The sequence below is a fragment of the Euwallacea fornicatus genome, chromosome 17 (assembly GCF_040115645.1).
Source record: "Euwallacea fornicatus isolate EFF26 chromosome 17, ASM4011564v1, whole genome shotgun sequence".
NCBI lineage: Eukaryota > Metazoa > Arthropoda > Insecta > Coleoptera > Curculionidae > Euwallacea > Euwallacea fornicatus.
This window is the reverse complement of record NC_089557.1, coordinates 503240-520763: the sequence shown is the minus strand read 5'-3', so window position 1 is coordinate 520763 and position 17524 is coordinate 503240. Positions and strand designations below refer to the sequence as shown.

General features: G+C 48.9%; 1 protein-coding gene across 2 annotated transcripts; it reads left to right on the top strand.

Annotated features, from left to right (window-relative positions):
• The first annotated feature begins 742 nt into the window (after window positions 1–742).
• Window positions 743–17150, top strand: LOC136344554 (uncharacterized). 2 transcript variants are annotated; one of them, XM_066292110.1, is made up of 17 exons: window positions 743–969; window positions 6667–6727; window positions 6954–7136; window positions 8033–8292; window positions 8597–8721; window positions 8958–9087; window positions 9653–10101; window positions 10161–10292; window positions 10365–10522; window positions 10577–10696; window positions 10758–11385; window positions 11437–11589; window positions 12525–12761; window positions 12819–12875; window positions 13133–13267; window positions 13323–13382; window positions 13435–17150. In XM_066292110.1, exons 1-17 carry the CDS (start codon window positions 961–963, stop codon window positions 16826–16828), a joined length of 6291 nt encoding a protein of 2096 aa, XP_066148207.1. In that variant the 5' UTR covers window positions 743–960; the 3' UTR covers window positions 16829–17150. The 2 variants fall into 2 exon arrangements, with proteins under 2 accessions (XP_066148207.1, XP_066148208.1); XM_066292111.1 differs by lacking the exon at window positions 743–969 and adding an exon at window positions 3612–3674.
• The last annotated feature ends 374 nt before the right edge of the window (window positions 17151–17524 follow it).

The following is a 17524-nucleotide window of genomic DNA, read 5'->3' as shown; positions in this document are numbered from 1 at the left end:
GTACCCCTCAAAACTTACCAGTCCCGCGCGGATTTGCCGAGGTGCAAAAACTGCGATGTCTGGAGGTGAGAACCATGCTAATGGTGCTGAGGTTCCCTCCGCGAGCTGCGAGGGGTTCCGCGCCCATCCCCCTGGCCTTCGGTGCTGATGAACTCCGGTCCGAAGAATAAGTCCATTCAAATGAATTGCTGCAGATTGACACACGAATGAACGATTGACCTTTTGAGCGGTTGTTCGATTAGTATGACGAGCTTGATTGAGCGAAGTGAGCATTTGCCTCACCGGACGGTTTCGGTGATTTTTTAGCGGGTTTTGCCAGAGGCGGAGTTCGCTCGGAACGCCCCGATCTGCGAGGGACTCTTACTGGACAACGGAAGACCGTCTTGAGTGGGCACTTGAGGGCCGTGAACGGTTCCAGAACAAGCGGAATTTCATTAATTTTTTGATTTTTTTAACCATTTCGGGATTAAAAGTGAACTTTTTCCGTGGCGGGACATCCCGCACGTGCTCGTCGAGGTGCCGCCGGGGTCTCCCCGCAACGCGGCAACGTCTCCCTCCGCTCCCGAAGGGCCGTGACGCTGCTGCCTTTAAAATCTCTATTCGCTCTATCGCGGTGCACGAAAAGCGAGAGTTTCCGACCAAGTGCCATTTAATATTCCTACAAGAAATCATCACCACAATGTCAATTCGAAACGCACAACAACACACAGGCCCCCGCCTAAGAAACCGAACACCTCTCACCTTCTTCGGTACTACCCATCAGTTCTTGGTACGTTGTCGAAGAACCACTACCACCGCCGTCCTGCCACGAAGAGTTTCGCTTTCGGATTCGCGCGTCCAATCGTCAGTGCCGCAGTTCTGCTATCGCTCTACACTGAGGGTTGCCGAAAACAGTGCAGTGCCTTTGGGATTTTCTTCCCATTCATGGTGATTGGATAACAATCCAGAGCCGGGGCCGTCATGATCTCGGTAAGGAACTAAAGTCGATTTGAAGACGTATCATGTGCGATCGTTGCGTCTGCATCCGGTATGAGCAATGCATGAGGTATCGATGGTTCTCGGTGAGCGTTAATTGATTAGAAATGCATGAAATACGTATTGAATATCGAGTAATAATGCATTGTTGCGTCGAATGGAGGCATCAACAACCTCACCCACCTTAAAAATTGGAGGTCTGCGATTGGGATCGCCAACGCGCTTTATTGTTGCCACGAACGGGTTTTTGCATGGGTGCAATGTATGGGTCGGAAAAAGAGCAAAAGCGGAGTTCAGTAAAACGTGAGGTTTTGGGGCGCAAAGGGGGCATCAATTTTCCCACGACAACGGCGATTTACGGACGAGGAGCAGCCCGACGGGACCTTAGTAGGCCCCAGCTGGAATTTCTCGTCTTTTCTCCGCTGGGATTTCTCTCGCCGTGCCGCTTATGGGTGGTTTACTTAGTTCGGTTCGTCCGGACCATCGCGCGATTCATCACTCACTCAGGTTCGCTTCTGCGACGATTTTAGCCGCGTCCCCCTCATCCACACCCCCGGGGCACGGGCCGCGCGTTCCCGCGATCGTCTCGACGGACCCGAGCGACCCCTCGCGGTGACGAAGGCGACCGTCCCTCTCGCCTCGAGGGCGTTACGACAGCTCGAACATCGACCGACCCCCAAGCGCCCTGACAACTGTCATTTCGTGCGGGACTTGCGTCACGGCGGCACGTGCAACGGCCGCGGGTGAGAATCGGACTTTTGCAGCGGCGCTGTTGCCGCCCCGTCGCATTCCGAGACGTCGAAGGAGCCGGGGCGACGGGCAAAAACCCCCCGGAGACTCGAAACCCGTACGAAAAAGAGCCGTGCGGTAAAATTTTAATTAAATAACGCCGCAACCGTGCAAATTCCACGACAAAACATGAATAATGTGCGGCGGCAGGGCGTGACGTCGCTAATGGTAAACTCCGGCGATCACGTGGGATTTGGAAAATTTGGCCTTTTAATGGCCGCCGATACCTGATCGATGAATTCGCTCGTTAATGGCGAAATTACTGTTTAAAATATCGTTACGAGAAAATTGCGTTGTTCGGTCGGTCACGTTCCCAGTACTACTCCCCACATTCACTTTATTAAATGCCATTGAAAATATGTTTTATTCCACTTGAAAACCTCTCCCGAGGCGAGTCGAAGAACTTCCGGAGGCTCATGCCTTGAACGATATACCCGCAAAGTCAATTAGACACGAAGCGATATGAGGAATCATTAGCGGACTTTCGTTACTTTCCTTCGGACGCTCAAGTGGTACCTATTACAAAACGCACGTCGTGCTCTCACTTTTTCCTTGTCTGGACTACTGGAAGTGGACGTAATATCGATATTGTCGGCCGCACAAAGAGAAAAATTGGAAATTTCACGGTCCGATGCCGTCAGTTTCGTTCGGGTCACATTTTTTTGCCCATTGTTCCATATATTGGGCTCGTTGCACACCCAGTTGCACAATTAGCCAGCGCCGGTGTAATGTATGCGATCGTTTTTTGTTCGGACCCGTCACGTCCAGCCAATCGCCTGCGGCGCAACGAATCATCGTTATCAACGGTCGATTAATCGGGGCGAGCTCGGACGTCGAAAAGGGACGTTCCGACACTGGGCAGCGTCGATTGTTTCCAGGCACGAACGCCGCTGGGAAATGCCGTCTCATTAACACACGCGCCGACAATTCGGCCCCAAAGCCGAGGGAACTTTCCTGCGCCCGCGTCAAGACAACCGGGACACGCACGTTATGAAAGACTCCATGTCTGCACTAGTTATGAGTAATTTTACACTCGCCTAGTTCCGAAACCGACATTTTGTTTGCTTTGTGTTACGTGCACGGTTACACTATTCGTTTGATAACAATAATAATGGGGCTTTTGCGGCAATTATTGTCGCGAAACGAGATTCTTCCTACAGATTTGAACCGGCATTGTGCTGTTCTTATTACGGATAAGGTCGAAAAACAGTTATTACGCAAGCGCAAAAACTCGGCTTTTATCTGGGCGGATTGGCGGGAGTTCTCAGAGATTCCATCGCCGTTTCGGAAGCCGATTTGCATACAATTTTAACTCCGGCGGCTCTGGCCTTCCACACACGCACGCACGCACACAATGATAATTCAGTTCTCATGCAAAATTCGTCGATTTTTTTTTAAATCGAAGTCGCCGGGAAGAGGTTCCCGGCGTGGTGGCGGGCGCGCGCGCGGCGGCTCGCGCCCCGCGCCCGGAGCGGGTCTCGGATTGGCGGCTTTCGCGGTCCGCAAAGAAGGCAAAAGGAATTCGAGTAATTAATATTTGAGCTCGGCGATGACGAAAGAAACGCGTTACTTCATCGACATGCAGACCGTGTTGAAACCCCGCAAAGGAGACCGCCGAACGGCGTCTCTTTGGTCCGAACCCGGCTGGAAACCTACCGGGCGTGCGGGTTTCACCACCGTTCTCCTCTTGCACGGCCGCGATACCGTGCGATTACGGAGCGGTTGCCAAACGCATCGCGTTATAATTAGCGAAGATGTAATCATAATCTAGAATACGCACAGGTCCAGAATGTTGCCACAGAGAGGCGAATCGGACTGTGGAAGATTTATCGATTCGCCGAACAAGGAATATAGTGGATTTCTCAAGAAAACCTGAATAGATAGCTGCCGGTTGTCGCTTTTCTACATATGTAAGTGACGTAACCTGCCTACATAAGAAATCCATTGATGTGGTCCGCAAGATTGACCTGATTTTAACATCAAAGTCGCGAGATCACTCGCCTGACCGTAACGATGCGATTGCGTCTTGCTGCATTCCTTCAAGCCCGATTTTGATGATAATTATGATCAGCGTTAATTGTCGGGTTCATCCACGCAGTAGGAAATTTCTCTGCGATTGAAGAAATTGTTTGCAAGAAATCGATTCATTGTAAGCAAATGACCGAACGAAAGTCATGTGAATGCATTGTGTTTGCATTGTTCAGTGGTAGCACGCTTAACCTTTAATGGATATGAAGGCTCGACTTATAAAATAAACGCCACATTGTTGTTTTACAAGGTGTGGGATTTTTTCGGGTTCAAAGTTATTAATAAAAGGCTCCTTTTGGGGTCGAGCGCCGGAGCACCGCGATCGGGCACAAGGAACTGTTCTTCAACGGTTTCGCAGCGCCCTCTGCGGGTTTTCCGGCAATTTCGGCAGACGCGCAGCGATTTTCGGCGACTTGCGCAATTTTCCATCGAATCGGACGGGGGACTCGCGCACGCGGTCTCCCACGCGCAAAACTAATTCGGCGAATTCTGAAACTGGCCTTCCTCGCCTCGCATTTTTCCCTCGCGACGAGAAAAACCTTTGCCTCCGGCGGACCTCGGAGACAACCTCCAGTTGCCGAAGGAGAACGATTTTTTCGCAACATCGGTACGCGCGCACAAGTGGATTTCACAGTTTTCGACTCACCGGCTTGCGCAAGAGGAAACGCACCGAAATACAATTAAATTTGCTCAAAAACGATCGCGTTCCCACCCCCGGACCGCCATCTTACGCACGGTTCAGCAGACCGCCGCCGCGCGCTGGGACGTCGCGGCCATCTCGCCGGAGGCGACCGCGCACGGCCACGAAAATCGAAGAAAATCGAATCGCCAAAAAAAATCGAAGAAAACTCCGCGCGAGGCGCGCGCTCGTGCGGCGTCGCCGCATCGGCGGACCGAACCGCATGCGCAGCAGCTTCGCACCCGCTGAACAAACAACGAGCGGCTAATCAATGGCGGCAATAATCGATTATCATCGACGAAGTCAATGTCAATAAGAGTAGAAATTTTTTCTAAATTGGTAAATCGTCTTGACGTCTTAATCGATTTAACAAATATCAGAGAAAGCGCCGTAACAAGGCAGCTTTCACCGTTTGTAAGTGCCGATGTGAGTTGGCGCTTTGAAGTTTTCTATGAGGAAAAAAGTTGCCTCGCGACGGCGCATAAAGGGTAACCAGATGGTCTCGCGAAGAACCAGGATCGTTATGTGATTGAGCGGCATCCGGCTGGTTCGATTAGCTCAGCAGGTTTTTCTTCTGGGATTTAGAAATCTCGCCGAATTGTCTCCAGTGCGGCACTAGAAAACGAATCTTTCCCAACTAGGTTGAAATAAAGTAAAGAAGGAGCTTATTAAATTGATTATTCGTATTGAAATGTGTCGAAAGGTGAGTGGATCGATTCGTTTCGGCCGATACTGCAAACAGTCAACCTCTCTTTATTATGATCGTCGAAGGCGCCTTTTTGCTCGGGGAATATTTGTGGAATTTATGGCTAATTTCGGTCGCGAACCGAATTTATGCATTTGGTTCATCAACTGCACAGGCCGCGGTGCCCGGCAAAGGTTCTCGTAGGAATTCATTATTGACGTTCATAAAGCGAAGGTAAACCTGTCAACCGTGCGCGGAACCACTTTCATTTTCTTCTAATATCAGTCTTCTTTGTCTTATTTCGCGTTACTCAACTATCGCGACGCGGTAAAAGGAAAATGGAACCTCCATGAATTAGCAAAGCTCAGGGTTCGGAAACGCGCGGAGATCGCTCGCGACTCCGCGCAGCCCCCGACGCCCGACGGCACACAGGGCGTTGCGCGGAATATTACCACGGCTCGGGAACCGCTCTGCGTTCGTGCGTTTCCACGTTGCCTTCGCTCCTGCGTTCGCTCTAGACAAATCGCCGCAATAAACAAATCGAACAAAAAGAAAAGAAAAAAACAACGGAATCCGCGCTCGTTAAACTAATAGCGAGGAAATGGCGAAATAATGCATCCTGCAAGGTAAATATCAGCCGCAGGCGCAGCAGTTACTGAACGAATGTGCTAATGCAACGATCAGACTCTCGAGGTGGCAAAAATCTTATTATTACACCTAATGACGCCTCGTTTGAATCGGAGAAAAAAGGCAAAAAGAAGATGGATCTTCGTACGCACCCGCTCTTCAACGAACGGACGTCTTCGTCCCGATCGGTAACATTGAAGTTGGCGAACGCTCGCCTGCGCGAAACACTGACCCGATTCCAGCATGCGAGCGCAACTATTTCGTATGCAGAAATCGGATCATAAACCTGAGTCTATGAGGAGAAAGTAAATTCCGATTGTATAACAACCAGGCAAACACGCGCAGGTGGATCATAGGTGCAGCCAAGACGGCCGGAAAACATCGTTTCTTGGCAAACCACGGGATCCATTCCAGTGATGCTGCAACGCGCACTCAAATTCGAACCAGTACGGGTGGATTTTGTAACGCATCACGTTCGAACGTAATTTGGGAAAGTAGTCGTGACGTCAGCGCAGGTGCGAAGGTCGCCGGAAGGCCACCGAGTGTTGGAAAAATGAAGCGAATTTCGTCGCGTTAAATTGGAACAGGCGCCGCCATCTTTGGAGCGCCGGTGCAGCGGCCCGGCTGGAACGTCGTCCGTTCGCCGATCGGAGCGGAGCGTGCAGGTTTTCGACTGGGCCGCTGCACTTTGGTTTTTCGGGAGTTTTAGCGGCGCTCCACGGGTTTAACGTCGTCCCGAAGGGAGTCGAAAGCCACCCGGACATTGCGCCGACGCAAGTGTTTATTTTAATACACGCACACGTAACGACTAATAGAAAGTTATTGTCAACACAAATCGCCTTATTGAGAAATGCAAATTTTTAAACGTTTCTTTTAATTTCAGACTGGGATCTGTCGATGGTTGTTCCTCCTCATATCGCTCTCGGCATGGACCAAGTTGATAGGTAAATCCGGTGCGTTGCGCACCTCGAGATGATCTAAGAGAAGAATTATTCACCTTTACCGCAACATTATAATAGCGGCCTTGGTTTTTATTTATTTATTTTTTTCATAATTCTTTACTTATTCGCCACGTCGCAAATGCTAAAGGAGCATTTTAAGGCGACACACTGAAGGAGCGTCCCCGCTCCGACAATGAATTGCAGATAATGCCATTGTGCACGTTTCCAGATTCAAAAGAAATGCGGATCGTCTGCTACTACACGAATTGGTCGGTGTACAGGCCCGGCCAGGCCAAGTTTAGCCCCCAGAACATCAATCCCTACTTGTGCACCCACCTGGTCTACGCGTTCGGTGGTTTCACCAAAGAGAATACCTTGAAGCCGTTCGACAAATACCAGGACATCGAAAAAGGCGAGTTTCGCATTTTGCCGCTTACATAACTCGGATAATAAATAATAATAATAATAACATGAATTGTTTGGTTGGTTTGTTCCATGAGCGACGTACACTTAATTGCTTATGGGCAAAAAGTTTGAAACAATAATGAATTCGGTCGTGAATAGTCAGTGGGCCAAGAAGAAATGAAAGTGCCGTTGGGAAGCCCGGAATAAAAACCCATAACGCTCGCATTCCGCCGTGAGGGAGTGGTCGGAGGAAATTTTGCATTGTTGTTACCCCATGCAATGTGCTCTGGAACGCTCCAGACCGGCCGATTTCCCCCTCGGGCGTGCGAAAAGAGGACGCCCCGCCGCTGCACTTTGTCTGCGGCTTTTCGGCAGGAACCGCCGCACCTCCGTGGGCTTCGGGCAGCGACCGATTTTCAAACGCAGCCTGACGCCAGTCCCGGAAGCGCGGTTTTATTCCACAAACACCCTATATATATATGAGTGCTATCGGGTAATTTAAGGGAAAATCAAGTTCCTCAACGATCCCCCTCGGTTCCTGAAGGCGCGGCTTTCTCGGAAGGTGCCGCCGATGAACAGAGATAATGGTGGAATCTCTTGCGCCCTCTAGCGGAGCTTCGCTCGCCCAACAACAGAGTTTTACCAAATTAACGCGCGAATGCATTTCCGTTACGTCACGGGAGCGCGTGCGTAGCGTCACCAAGCGTTGCGCGGACGCGCTCGGAATCGCAGTGATTACTCCCATAAGCGAACACCGATTTTCCCTTCGACAACTGAGCCGATCGATCACCGATCGATACACACCAAAAGAGACTTTTACTAACAAAACGGACCGACACTGACCACAGCTCACAACACCCACTCACGACCATTTCGGCAGTCTATTAATTGTGGTTTTTACAGGCGGCTACGCCAAGTTTACAGGCCTGAAAACCTACAACAAGAACCTGAAAACTCTGATCGCCATCGGCGGTTGGAACGAAGGTTCTTCCAGGTTCTCGCCCATGGTCGCGAGCGCCGAAAGGCGCAAAGAACTGGTCAAGAACGCCATAAAGTTCCTGCGACAGAACCATTTCGATGGCCTGGACCTCGACTGGGAATACCCGACCTTTAGGGATGGGGGCAAGCCCAGAGATAGGGACAATTACGCTCAGTTAGTTCAGGTTGGTTGATCGAAAACGTCAGCTGACGTGAAAGCGATGTCGTAAACGTTGCCTCAACAATGGGGCGGTGTAAAATGTCTTAATAGGAGTTTTGTTCTAGTTTAAAATAATGTGTGGTTTTGTTCTTCTTGTGCACACAACAAAATTACTGAGTTCAATTTACACTGAAAGCCTAACATTGCATCAGTGGGTATTATCCGTATTCACAGATACAAATCGCAGATCGCGCTATAAAAGTGTTTAAACGATATTACGTCACGTTCGCTTAATTTTTCTATTTCCTTATATGCAAATTTGTGTGCAGGAATTGAGCGAGGAATTCGAAAGGGAATCGGAAAAGACCGGCAGGCCGCGTTTGTTGCTGACCATGGCTGTGCCCGCGGGGATCGAGTACATTAACAAGGGGTACGACGTGCCCAAGTTGACAAAGTAAGTTCGGGTACGTGAAGGATGTGCACGTGCATTGGCGTTTTCGCAGCGGTTCGCCCCTGGAAATCCCCGTGCTCATCCTTCTCAGCCCCGCTGGTCTCGTGCCAGTTAAAACACAATTTCCAACGTCGACGTGGCGCATCGACATTTCCCCTCACTGTGTGACGACACCACGTCCCGTCATCCTCAGCGTAAACTTCAAAATCTCTCGTTATCGTTCGTTCCTTCTGATTTAGATACCTGGATTGGATGAACATCCTGAGCTACGACTACCACTCCGCTTTCGAACCGGCAGTTAACCATCACGCACCTCTTTACTCCCTGGAAGAGGAGAGCGAGTATAATTACGACACCGAGTTGAACATCGTAAGTGAAACGGAGTGTATGTGCATGTGTATGTCTCTCTCTCTCTCTAACTCCCTCTGCGTGACGGACGAGAGCGGCGACGTCCGCGCAGTGGGACCAAATCCAAATTTTATCGCGCGAAGCTCGTTAATTATCGTCGAAAATCTATTTATCCGGAAAAAAAAATGAACTGTAACAAGCGACAATAAATTAAAATTAACGTGGCTTTACGGGCTACCTTCACCTAAATGGGTTCTAACGGAACCATAGCGAATTTAATAAAATTCTCCTGACCCACATGCAGATATATCATTATTAAACACGGAGCGTGTGGCCAATTTACCATTGCGGTTCTAGCGTAATTGCCTGCATAATATCTGCAGAACCTTTAAATACGAAAACGGGTACCTTCGCGGATTTTAATCAAATTCGAGCTTCCAACGAGGGAAGACAATAGGACTTTCCTGTGGGCAGTGCTCAATTAATGCTCGATTGAGAATAACAATGAGTTATTGTAGAAAAATCGTCCGAAAGTGCATGCAGAACAATGCACCGCATACCTTTTCTCCTACAATCCGCTTTGCAGGATTACACCATCAAACATTACCTGAAAATGGGCGCCGACCCCAACAAACTCGTCCTGGGGATCCCCACTTACGGCCGTTCCTACACCCTCTTCAACCCCGATGCCGTCGAAATCGGCTCTCCCGCCGACGGTCCTGGAGATATGGGAGAAGCCACGAGGGAGAACGGCTATTTGGCCTATTACGAGATCTGCGACTACGTGAAGAACCAGGACTGGGAAGTGGAGGAGCCGAACCCCAAGGCGATGGGCCCGATCGCGTTCAAAGGGAACCAATGGGTGGGCTACGACGACCAGAGCGTCGTCAAAATTAAGGCGGAATATGTGGTGGAGAACGGGCTGGGGGGCATCATGTTCTGGGCTATAGACAATGACGATTTCAGGGGGAATTGCCACGGGAAGCCTTATCCGTTGATCGAGGCTGGGAAGGAAGCCATGTTGAACGCTTATGGGTGAGTTAGCTTAATTAGTGCTTTCGGGTCGCCGAAGCTAATGTTTTTGCCGAATGAAGGTTAACGGAAGAAAATCTCATTTCTCCCCCTGCCAAAAAAACCAAAACGAAACATCGCACAAGGAAAACTACCACTACCACGGAGCGACCAGAGGAGAACAGTGCGGCTGCAGTCACGCCAAGAAGGAGAAGGTACCTAATTCGAAATTCTCACTCTTTCGTATGGAACACTCGGTGTATGATGCGATTTTTGATTTGATGCAGAATCAAGACGAAATCGGGCGGCAACGAGGCCGAAACCAGTGCAGCGTCATCGCCCAAACACAGGAAAACCGAACTTACTTCCACCTACAGCAGTTTAAAAATTGTCACTCCTGCCTACACCACCCCAGAGCCGCCTGCCACCCCTGACATGGGGGGAGGTAAGGTTTTTTTCCAATTTAACGAAATTCCACTGCAAAAATTGGAATTTGCAGCGTTCAAATGCGAAGACGAGGGATTTTTCCCCCATCCCAAAGACTGCAAGAAGTACTATTGGTGTCTCAGCGGCGCCGGGGACAGTGGAATCGTGGCCCATCAGTTTACATGTCCAGCAGGCAAGAATTCGTAGCTTCTTCGTGGTACATTTTCACCCTTAACACCTTTGCGCAACATCAGGTCTGTTCTTCAACAAAGCCGCAGATTCGTGCGACTACAGCCAAAACGTGTTCTGCAACAAAAAGCTGCAGAAAGTAACTACGACTCAGAAACCTGAGTCAACTACAACAACTGAGGCCTCAAAACCGCTAAACATCATCTTCTCCACTACTCGAGCCCCCCCCAAGATAACCGCGGCAACAAGTAAAACCACTATAAACTTCCGGAGCACCACTACGACCACTCAAGCTCCAGAGGAGGACGAAGAATATGAATATGTCGATGAGGAGGACGAAGATGAGGAAGCCGGAGGGGAGAAAATCAAGAAGAAAATCGCCTCCGAGGAGGACCCGAAAGTGATCAAGGAGCTTATAGACTTGATTAAGAAGGCCGGAGGCATTGAGGAGTTGGAAAAGCAGCTGAAATTCTCCAGTTCAACGTCGAGCTCGGATTCGACAACTCCATCGGCGATCAGCAAATCGCTGTACGAAAGGGTGCTGAGTAAGGCCAATAGAAGCACCTTGGGGGCTCGCAACAGAGGTTCCGCCAATAGGAATAGCGGAGGACCTCAGGCAATCGGGGAGGACGAAGCCAAGGAGAAGAAGGTAGAAAGAGGAAGGCCGCAATATTGGACTCTGAATAGGAACAGGTAAGAACGAAGCGATTATTACAGAGGTTGTGTATTGACGCCGCAAACCAGATCTTCAACCGAGACCTCAGAAGAGGGTTCCAAACAGACTGCAGAATCTTCCGCTGCAACTCCACTTCTCAAGTCACGAACTTCCAATTTGGAGTACGTGAATATTCGCAGACCTAAGTTGAGCACCACCACTGAAGCCGCGAACGATGATGAGTAAGTTGAAAAATACGCATTCAAACCCGGTCAAGGGGACAGTTATTTACTCACTGAAAAGCATATCGTAGGTTGTGAGGGAAAAGGCGAAATCGGCCTGTTCACGAAATCAATGTACTGTTATCTGAAATACTGCTTGCTCGTCTGGGCAACGAGCCAATCTCGCTCGTTTTTGAATCAATCCAACGCTCATACAGGTGGACTTTTCACCATTTAGTCGCCATCGGGAGAAGCCAGCCCAGGAGGGAGATATGCAGCCAAAAGAAATGTATACCAATGTTTCTATACGCATCACTCTTTCGATGCTTTTGAAGGAAGATGACGATGATGATGACGATGATGATAATGATGATGATGATGATGATGATAACGATGACGATGATGACGATGATTGTGATGAAGATGATGATGACGATGATGATGATGATGATGATCTGACTCGCTTTATATCTTGAAAACTTGCAGTATCACTGGGAATTCTCAAAAACACTCCTCTGTAGCTATCTCTACCTCTTTTCAAGTGATTTTGCCCTTCGCGATAACCGAATCAAGTAGCTCCCTCTCCTTTCTAGACTTATTATTGAAATTCTCGTAAGTGCCGACCCTTCAACAGTGCCTGAAAACCTTCGATGAGCATTGTATTTCGATCTGCTGAATACTTTACAGTATGTTTACGGTGATTGGCACAACGGTGTAAGGGAGCAAACCTCCCCTTTAATATTGGCGGGCATGCTGTAGTCTCCGTGACCTCAGTCGTAACCTATTTGGTTCATGTGGTGATTGCCGCCTTGGTCCTCTCATTTCCTACTGGGTTCCGCTTGTGGAGTGCGAAGCACGATTGATCTGTCGGAAGAAACGCTCTTTCCCTACCTTTTAATACAAAAATACAAAAAATCAGTGGCGCTTCGCGAATTTGTCAAATCGACGATTTTCAGTTTCGGTGGCTCCAACCGCAACAAGATCCTCGGCGAAACCGACCCCGAAGACTCTATTTCCGAGACCGAACATGCCCCTAAACGAAGCAACACCCCTCAGTACGTCAACATCCGCAGGCAGAGACCTCTGACCACCACTGAACCATCGACATCATCGACCAGATACATTTCGATCAGACGATCGAGCACTTCGGCTTCAGTGGACCCGGAAACTGAAACCTCCGTACCCGAAAACAGGTTTGCGCAGGTTTGTTCAAGTAAAGAATGTTTTTACATCATACTTCCGAATTGCAGCGGCAACTTCCGAAGGGGATTTACCAGCACCGAGACACCGGAGGTCTCCTCTTTGAGGTAATAAGGTCTTTTTGGTTTGCAATCTATGCGAGAGTGGCTCGGCGTTCCGCACAATCTCGGCAAATGAAAAATCCGCCATTTTGGTTTTGGCTCGGGCAGTTTCGGGTTTTTCCGGTTCGGCCGGATAGAGCGCTTCACGCTTATTTTATTGATGCTACCTCTGCGCCATCTTGTGCGCAACAGCTCAAACAGCCCCCTGTGCTTCTGCATGAGGCGTTATTCGCAGAGAAGCTAAAGACGAATTGTTTGTGCAGATATCAGACAATAAGGAGAGGTACCACCACTCCTCCTTCGACGACCAGTAGCGAGAGTACCAGGAGACGTTCGACTACCACTGAGGTATCAACTGAGGATATTACTGTTCTGCCTGATGAGAAAACCACCATAAGGTAACAAGAAATTCTGAGCTGCTACTGCAGGTACCGATTAACTTCATCGTTGCAGATATCAGATAATCGGCAGAGAAACGACTCCGCTCCCCTCCGCAACGACTCTCCCAGATATGTAAGGAAGTGATCGCTTAAACTTTCAACTTACTAAATCTCCCTTCTTCCAGCTCCATCACCACCATGGAAAGTTCCACCGTGGCCGAACCCATCGTGACCACCACTAATAGCATTAGTAGCGTAACAAGCACACAAATCTCAGTGACAGAAAGTAATAGTAGTACTTTAGCCAGTGCCTCGAGCGACCAAACCGAGACCAAAAAGAAGCGTCCTCTCTTCTACCAACCCACCACAGTATCGCCCTCTACATCCACCAAGGTGAGTCGACCTTTCAGATCACGTCTAAAACCTTCTTCTGAGCCACTTCTCACCTCCACCACTGAGTCTAGCGCTATTAGGTCTAGGACCAGGGGTAGGTTAAGTAGTACCAGTAAAAGTTTGAATGAAGTTACTGAGCAGGAAGAGAAATTGCTAAGGCCTGTTGAGAGTAAGCTGCCGAGGGGCAGGAAAAGGCCCAGCACGGAGAGGAGTGCTGACTTCAATGAGGAGATTAACAGGGAGTATAGGCCTGCCGATCTGGCAGATTTGTCCTCGTTGACAGCAGTCGATTTGACTCTGCGGGGAGGAGAGTTCGTCTCTGAGCACCGCAGAAGAAAGCCGATTAACAAAACCGAAAATTCTAATCAAACCTCAACCGTTGCTAGAACTAGAAAGGTGATCAGAAGATTCAGACCAGTATCCTCAACCACAGAGAAAACTACCGCAACCAGTAGAAGACATACGTTCAGAGAAAAGCTCAACAGAACCTCATTGTCCACCTTAGAAAGCCCATTGGCGCAGCTCTTTAAGACCAAATCGAGATTTGATGTGAGCGCGAGCACTGAGGCTTCTGAGGATGTCGAGATGAGCACCGAGCACAGCGGAGTTATCAATGGAGAGGAGGATGAGAACATCAAGTTATCAGAGAGTAATATTAGAGAGAGTAGCAAAATTAACGCTTTTGAGATTGTGGAGAAACCTTTGAAGAAGGTTTTTACAGGGAAGATTGAGGAGGTGGTTACCACCACTACTCCGAAAATTGCCGCGAGAGTTTTTAGGACTAGAAAGATTGTGAGGAAGTTGGGAACTACTACCAGCACTACTACCAGTACTACTACCAGTACTACTGAGGCTACTACCAGCAGTACCACTGAGGCTACTACTGCGAGCTACAAGAGGAGAAAAGTGCTGCTGCGCAGACGTCCTACTACTACTCAAGCGAACACTATCACAAAGCTTCCTCGTCGAGGTTTAAGAGCTTCTACCACTACCACTGAAGCTCCGAAAATAAAGAGAACCTTCAGACCTGTGATAAGTACCACTTCAGAACGCTCTTCGACCTCGACTCAAGCTTCTACAACTGGTACAACTCAAGAGATGACGACAACTGAAAAAATCATATATCGAACAAAACCTTCATCTACAACTACCGAAACAGCCACTCCTTTAATCAAAAGCACGAAATCTTTACCAAGAAAGGTAGATCTGCAGGCAGATTCAACCTCGGCGAGTACCGCAAAACCTCAAGGTAGATACCCTGCAACCACTGAAGAATTTCACAATTTCGACGATGACAATGAAGCTTCCACATGGGCCTCAAGGCTGAGTTTATACTCCCGACCTTCATATTCCTTGAACTTTAACGAGGACGATAGTGAGGACGACGAAGACGATCACTTCAAAAGCTTTGTCGATGACGATATAGATGCTGAGAGCGATTTCGATAACGAGTATGGTTACGAGAGGCCTGAGGAGGATGTCGAAGACAATGGGCCTAAGTACACAGTGTTCTCTTTCAAGAGGACTCATCAGTTCGAGTCGAGTATGAACTTCGATGAGGACGGAAAGGCAAAGCCTGTGAACAATACTGTGAACTCGTTGATACTGACTACATCGTTGAATAACTCTAAAGCGGAGGGAAAGAGGAAAGAGGAGGAGAGCGTGGAGTCTACTACATTACCGGAAACGAGCACTTATGCCTCGTTCCTGTCTACTGATAATGTCGAGGACAACGCTGTGTCTCCCTCCTTTAACGTTGCTGACAAGCAAACGTTCCCGACCACCACAACTATTGCGGAGAAGGAGGCCACAACATTTAACAACAACATCAGTGAGGATGATGAGTCCCCTTCGACCACCTCAACGACTACAGAGTACCATCCGCGCAGCACTTTGCGGTCGGCCAAGGACAGGCCCAGACTGGGGTCAAGCAGGAGGGGACCTGAGAAACAGAGATCGAGGCCCTCAGAAGAAGCGGAAGAAAAGAGAGTTTTGCCCCTGAGTAAGTTGCTCTACAGATACGGCAACACCAAGGGCGGCGCGGAGACTGGCAACAACGGGGCAGAGATCAGAAACAAATTCTCCCAAACAACTGAGAGTTCTGAGCCGGCGAGGAACCGTAAGAGACCGTTGAAGTTCTATAAATCGTCTAGTACGACTGAACACGCGAAGGAGGCCACCGAACTGAGCTCTGCCTCGGTGAAAAACCTCCACAAACCACCATCGACCGCCGAAGCCCCAGGACTGATCAACGCTGAGGCTGTGAAAAATCGAAACAAACAATTGTTCTCCAAGAGGAAAATGAACGTTCCCATCGGAACTTATACCAATACAACCATTGCGCCTCCCGAATCTACTGAGGCAAGCTTGACCACCCTCCACCACGTTTTCGCTGAAGTGAACGACCCCACGGAGACGACCACCGAGTCGCTGGGCATCTCCACCAATCCGGGTAAACTGGAGAGATTGATCGAGGTGAACAGGATCGTTGAAGTGAAGGCTGACACTAAGAAGCTGCCCACAGTCGACAAGATCGGGGAGATATCCCGGATAACCCTGATCAAGATCGTTGACGGTAGCAACGAGACTGTGATCATTAAAGACGAAGATTCCAACGAGATAAACGGTCTGCAAGACGCGCAGGTGGTCGAGGTACCGTCCTCGTCCCACCAATCCCAGGAGAAAATCAAACTGAAAGAATTCGATTTTGAGGTCAAGTTTATCGCCCCGTCGGACAGACAAGAGAGGAAGTTCGACGCCCTCGGCGAGAGCAAGGTGGCCAACAGCAAAGAAACCTCCGTGGTGGGGCGACCTCAGATCATCGACGGTTTCTCCCAAATCAACGTGGTGACCCCCAAACCTCTACTGGTCACCGAGGCCTCCACCATCTCTCTCCAAGGCCTGTTCCATTCGTCGGACTTAAACCCCAGTTTCACCTCGAACGACGAGGTCTTGGAGACTGGCAGGTCCGAGTTCGTTAACGTGCGAGTTTTGGATCAGGGCAAAGAGGAGAGCGGAGGGTCGAAAGGGCAGAGTCAATTCGTCCCGGTGAGGGTTCTTCCTCAGGAAGACGACGAGAGCACTGTGAGGGCGCACGTCGTGGAAATCAGTCCTAAGCTCGATTCGAGGACCATAAAAATCGTCCCGATCAAGGTAGAAATGTCCAGAAATCTTAGGACGCAGTAGCGGACCGGGGTCCGCGACGATAATAACGATTATTATTTATTTCTAGTTAGTTAAAGAGGACTTTATTGTATTGCTCAGTCGGAGGGGGAGTGTGTAAATACGTATGATTAATCTCCTATTATCATTATTGTTATCCTTAGTGTATATTGTACAGATTAACCACATCAATCCTTGCACCAAATCTATTACTTTCTGTCCTTCTTTTGTGTGTGCCATTTTCGTGTGAACCTTTGTATGTCTCGTTCGGCCAGTGGGGTTGAGTTCTTATTTCCATTATTGTAATTACATTTTTAAATATATATAAAATTGTGATAGTTATTAACCGGCTGTTTGTTTTAACCTTATTTCTAACCGTCGCAGGTGAGTAATCATCATTATGTGTCCGTCGCACCTCTTAAAAGTCCCGCACGTGCATGAGAAGAATGATCGTTTGTAGCTCGTAGACAATGGTCGCAATATTTAAATCAGCAGTAGAAAGTAGGATAAAGTTATTACCGAGAATAATTAATCGTTACGTGAATATGTAGATTTTACGTAATGAGGCTTATTACTTTCATCGGATACGCGCTTTCGGCCGTCCGGCAGCGAGGCGACCGCGAAAGCTTCTCGAATAATTGAAAGTTCGACTTTTCGCTCCGGGCCTTATCGATTCACGCCGCTTTCGGCGGTAGAAAAAAAAACCGCCCGCCGTTCGTG

Excerpts from the sequence above, each read along its gene's own strand:
- LOC136344554 (XM_066292110.1), top strand. Across the intron at positions 10,697-10,757 it reads TCAGTTTACATGTCCAGCAG|GTCTGTTCTTCAACAAAGCC; the intron begins GCAAGAATTCGT and ends GCGCAACATCAG. Across the intron at positions 12,876-13,132 it reads CCGGAGGTCTCCTCTTTGAG|ATATCAGACAATAAGGAGAG; the intron begins GTAATAAGGTCT and ends TTGTTTGTGCAG.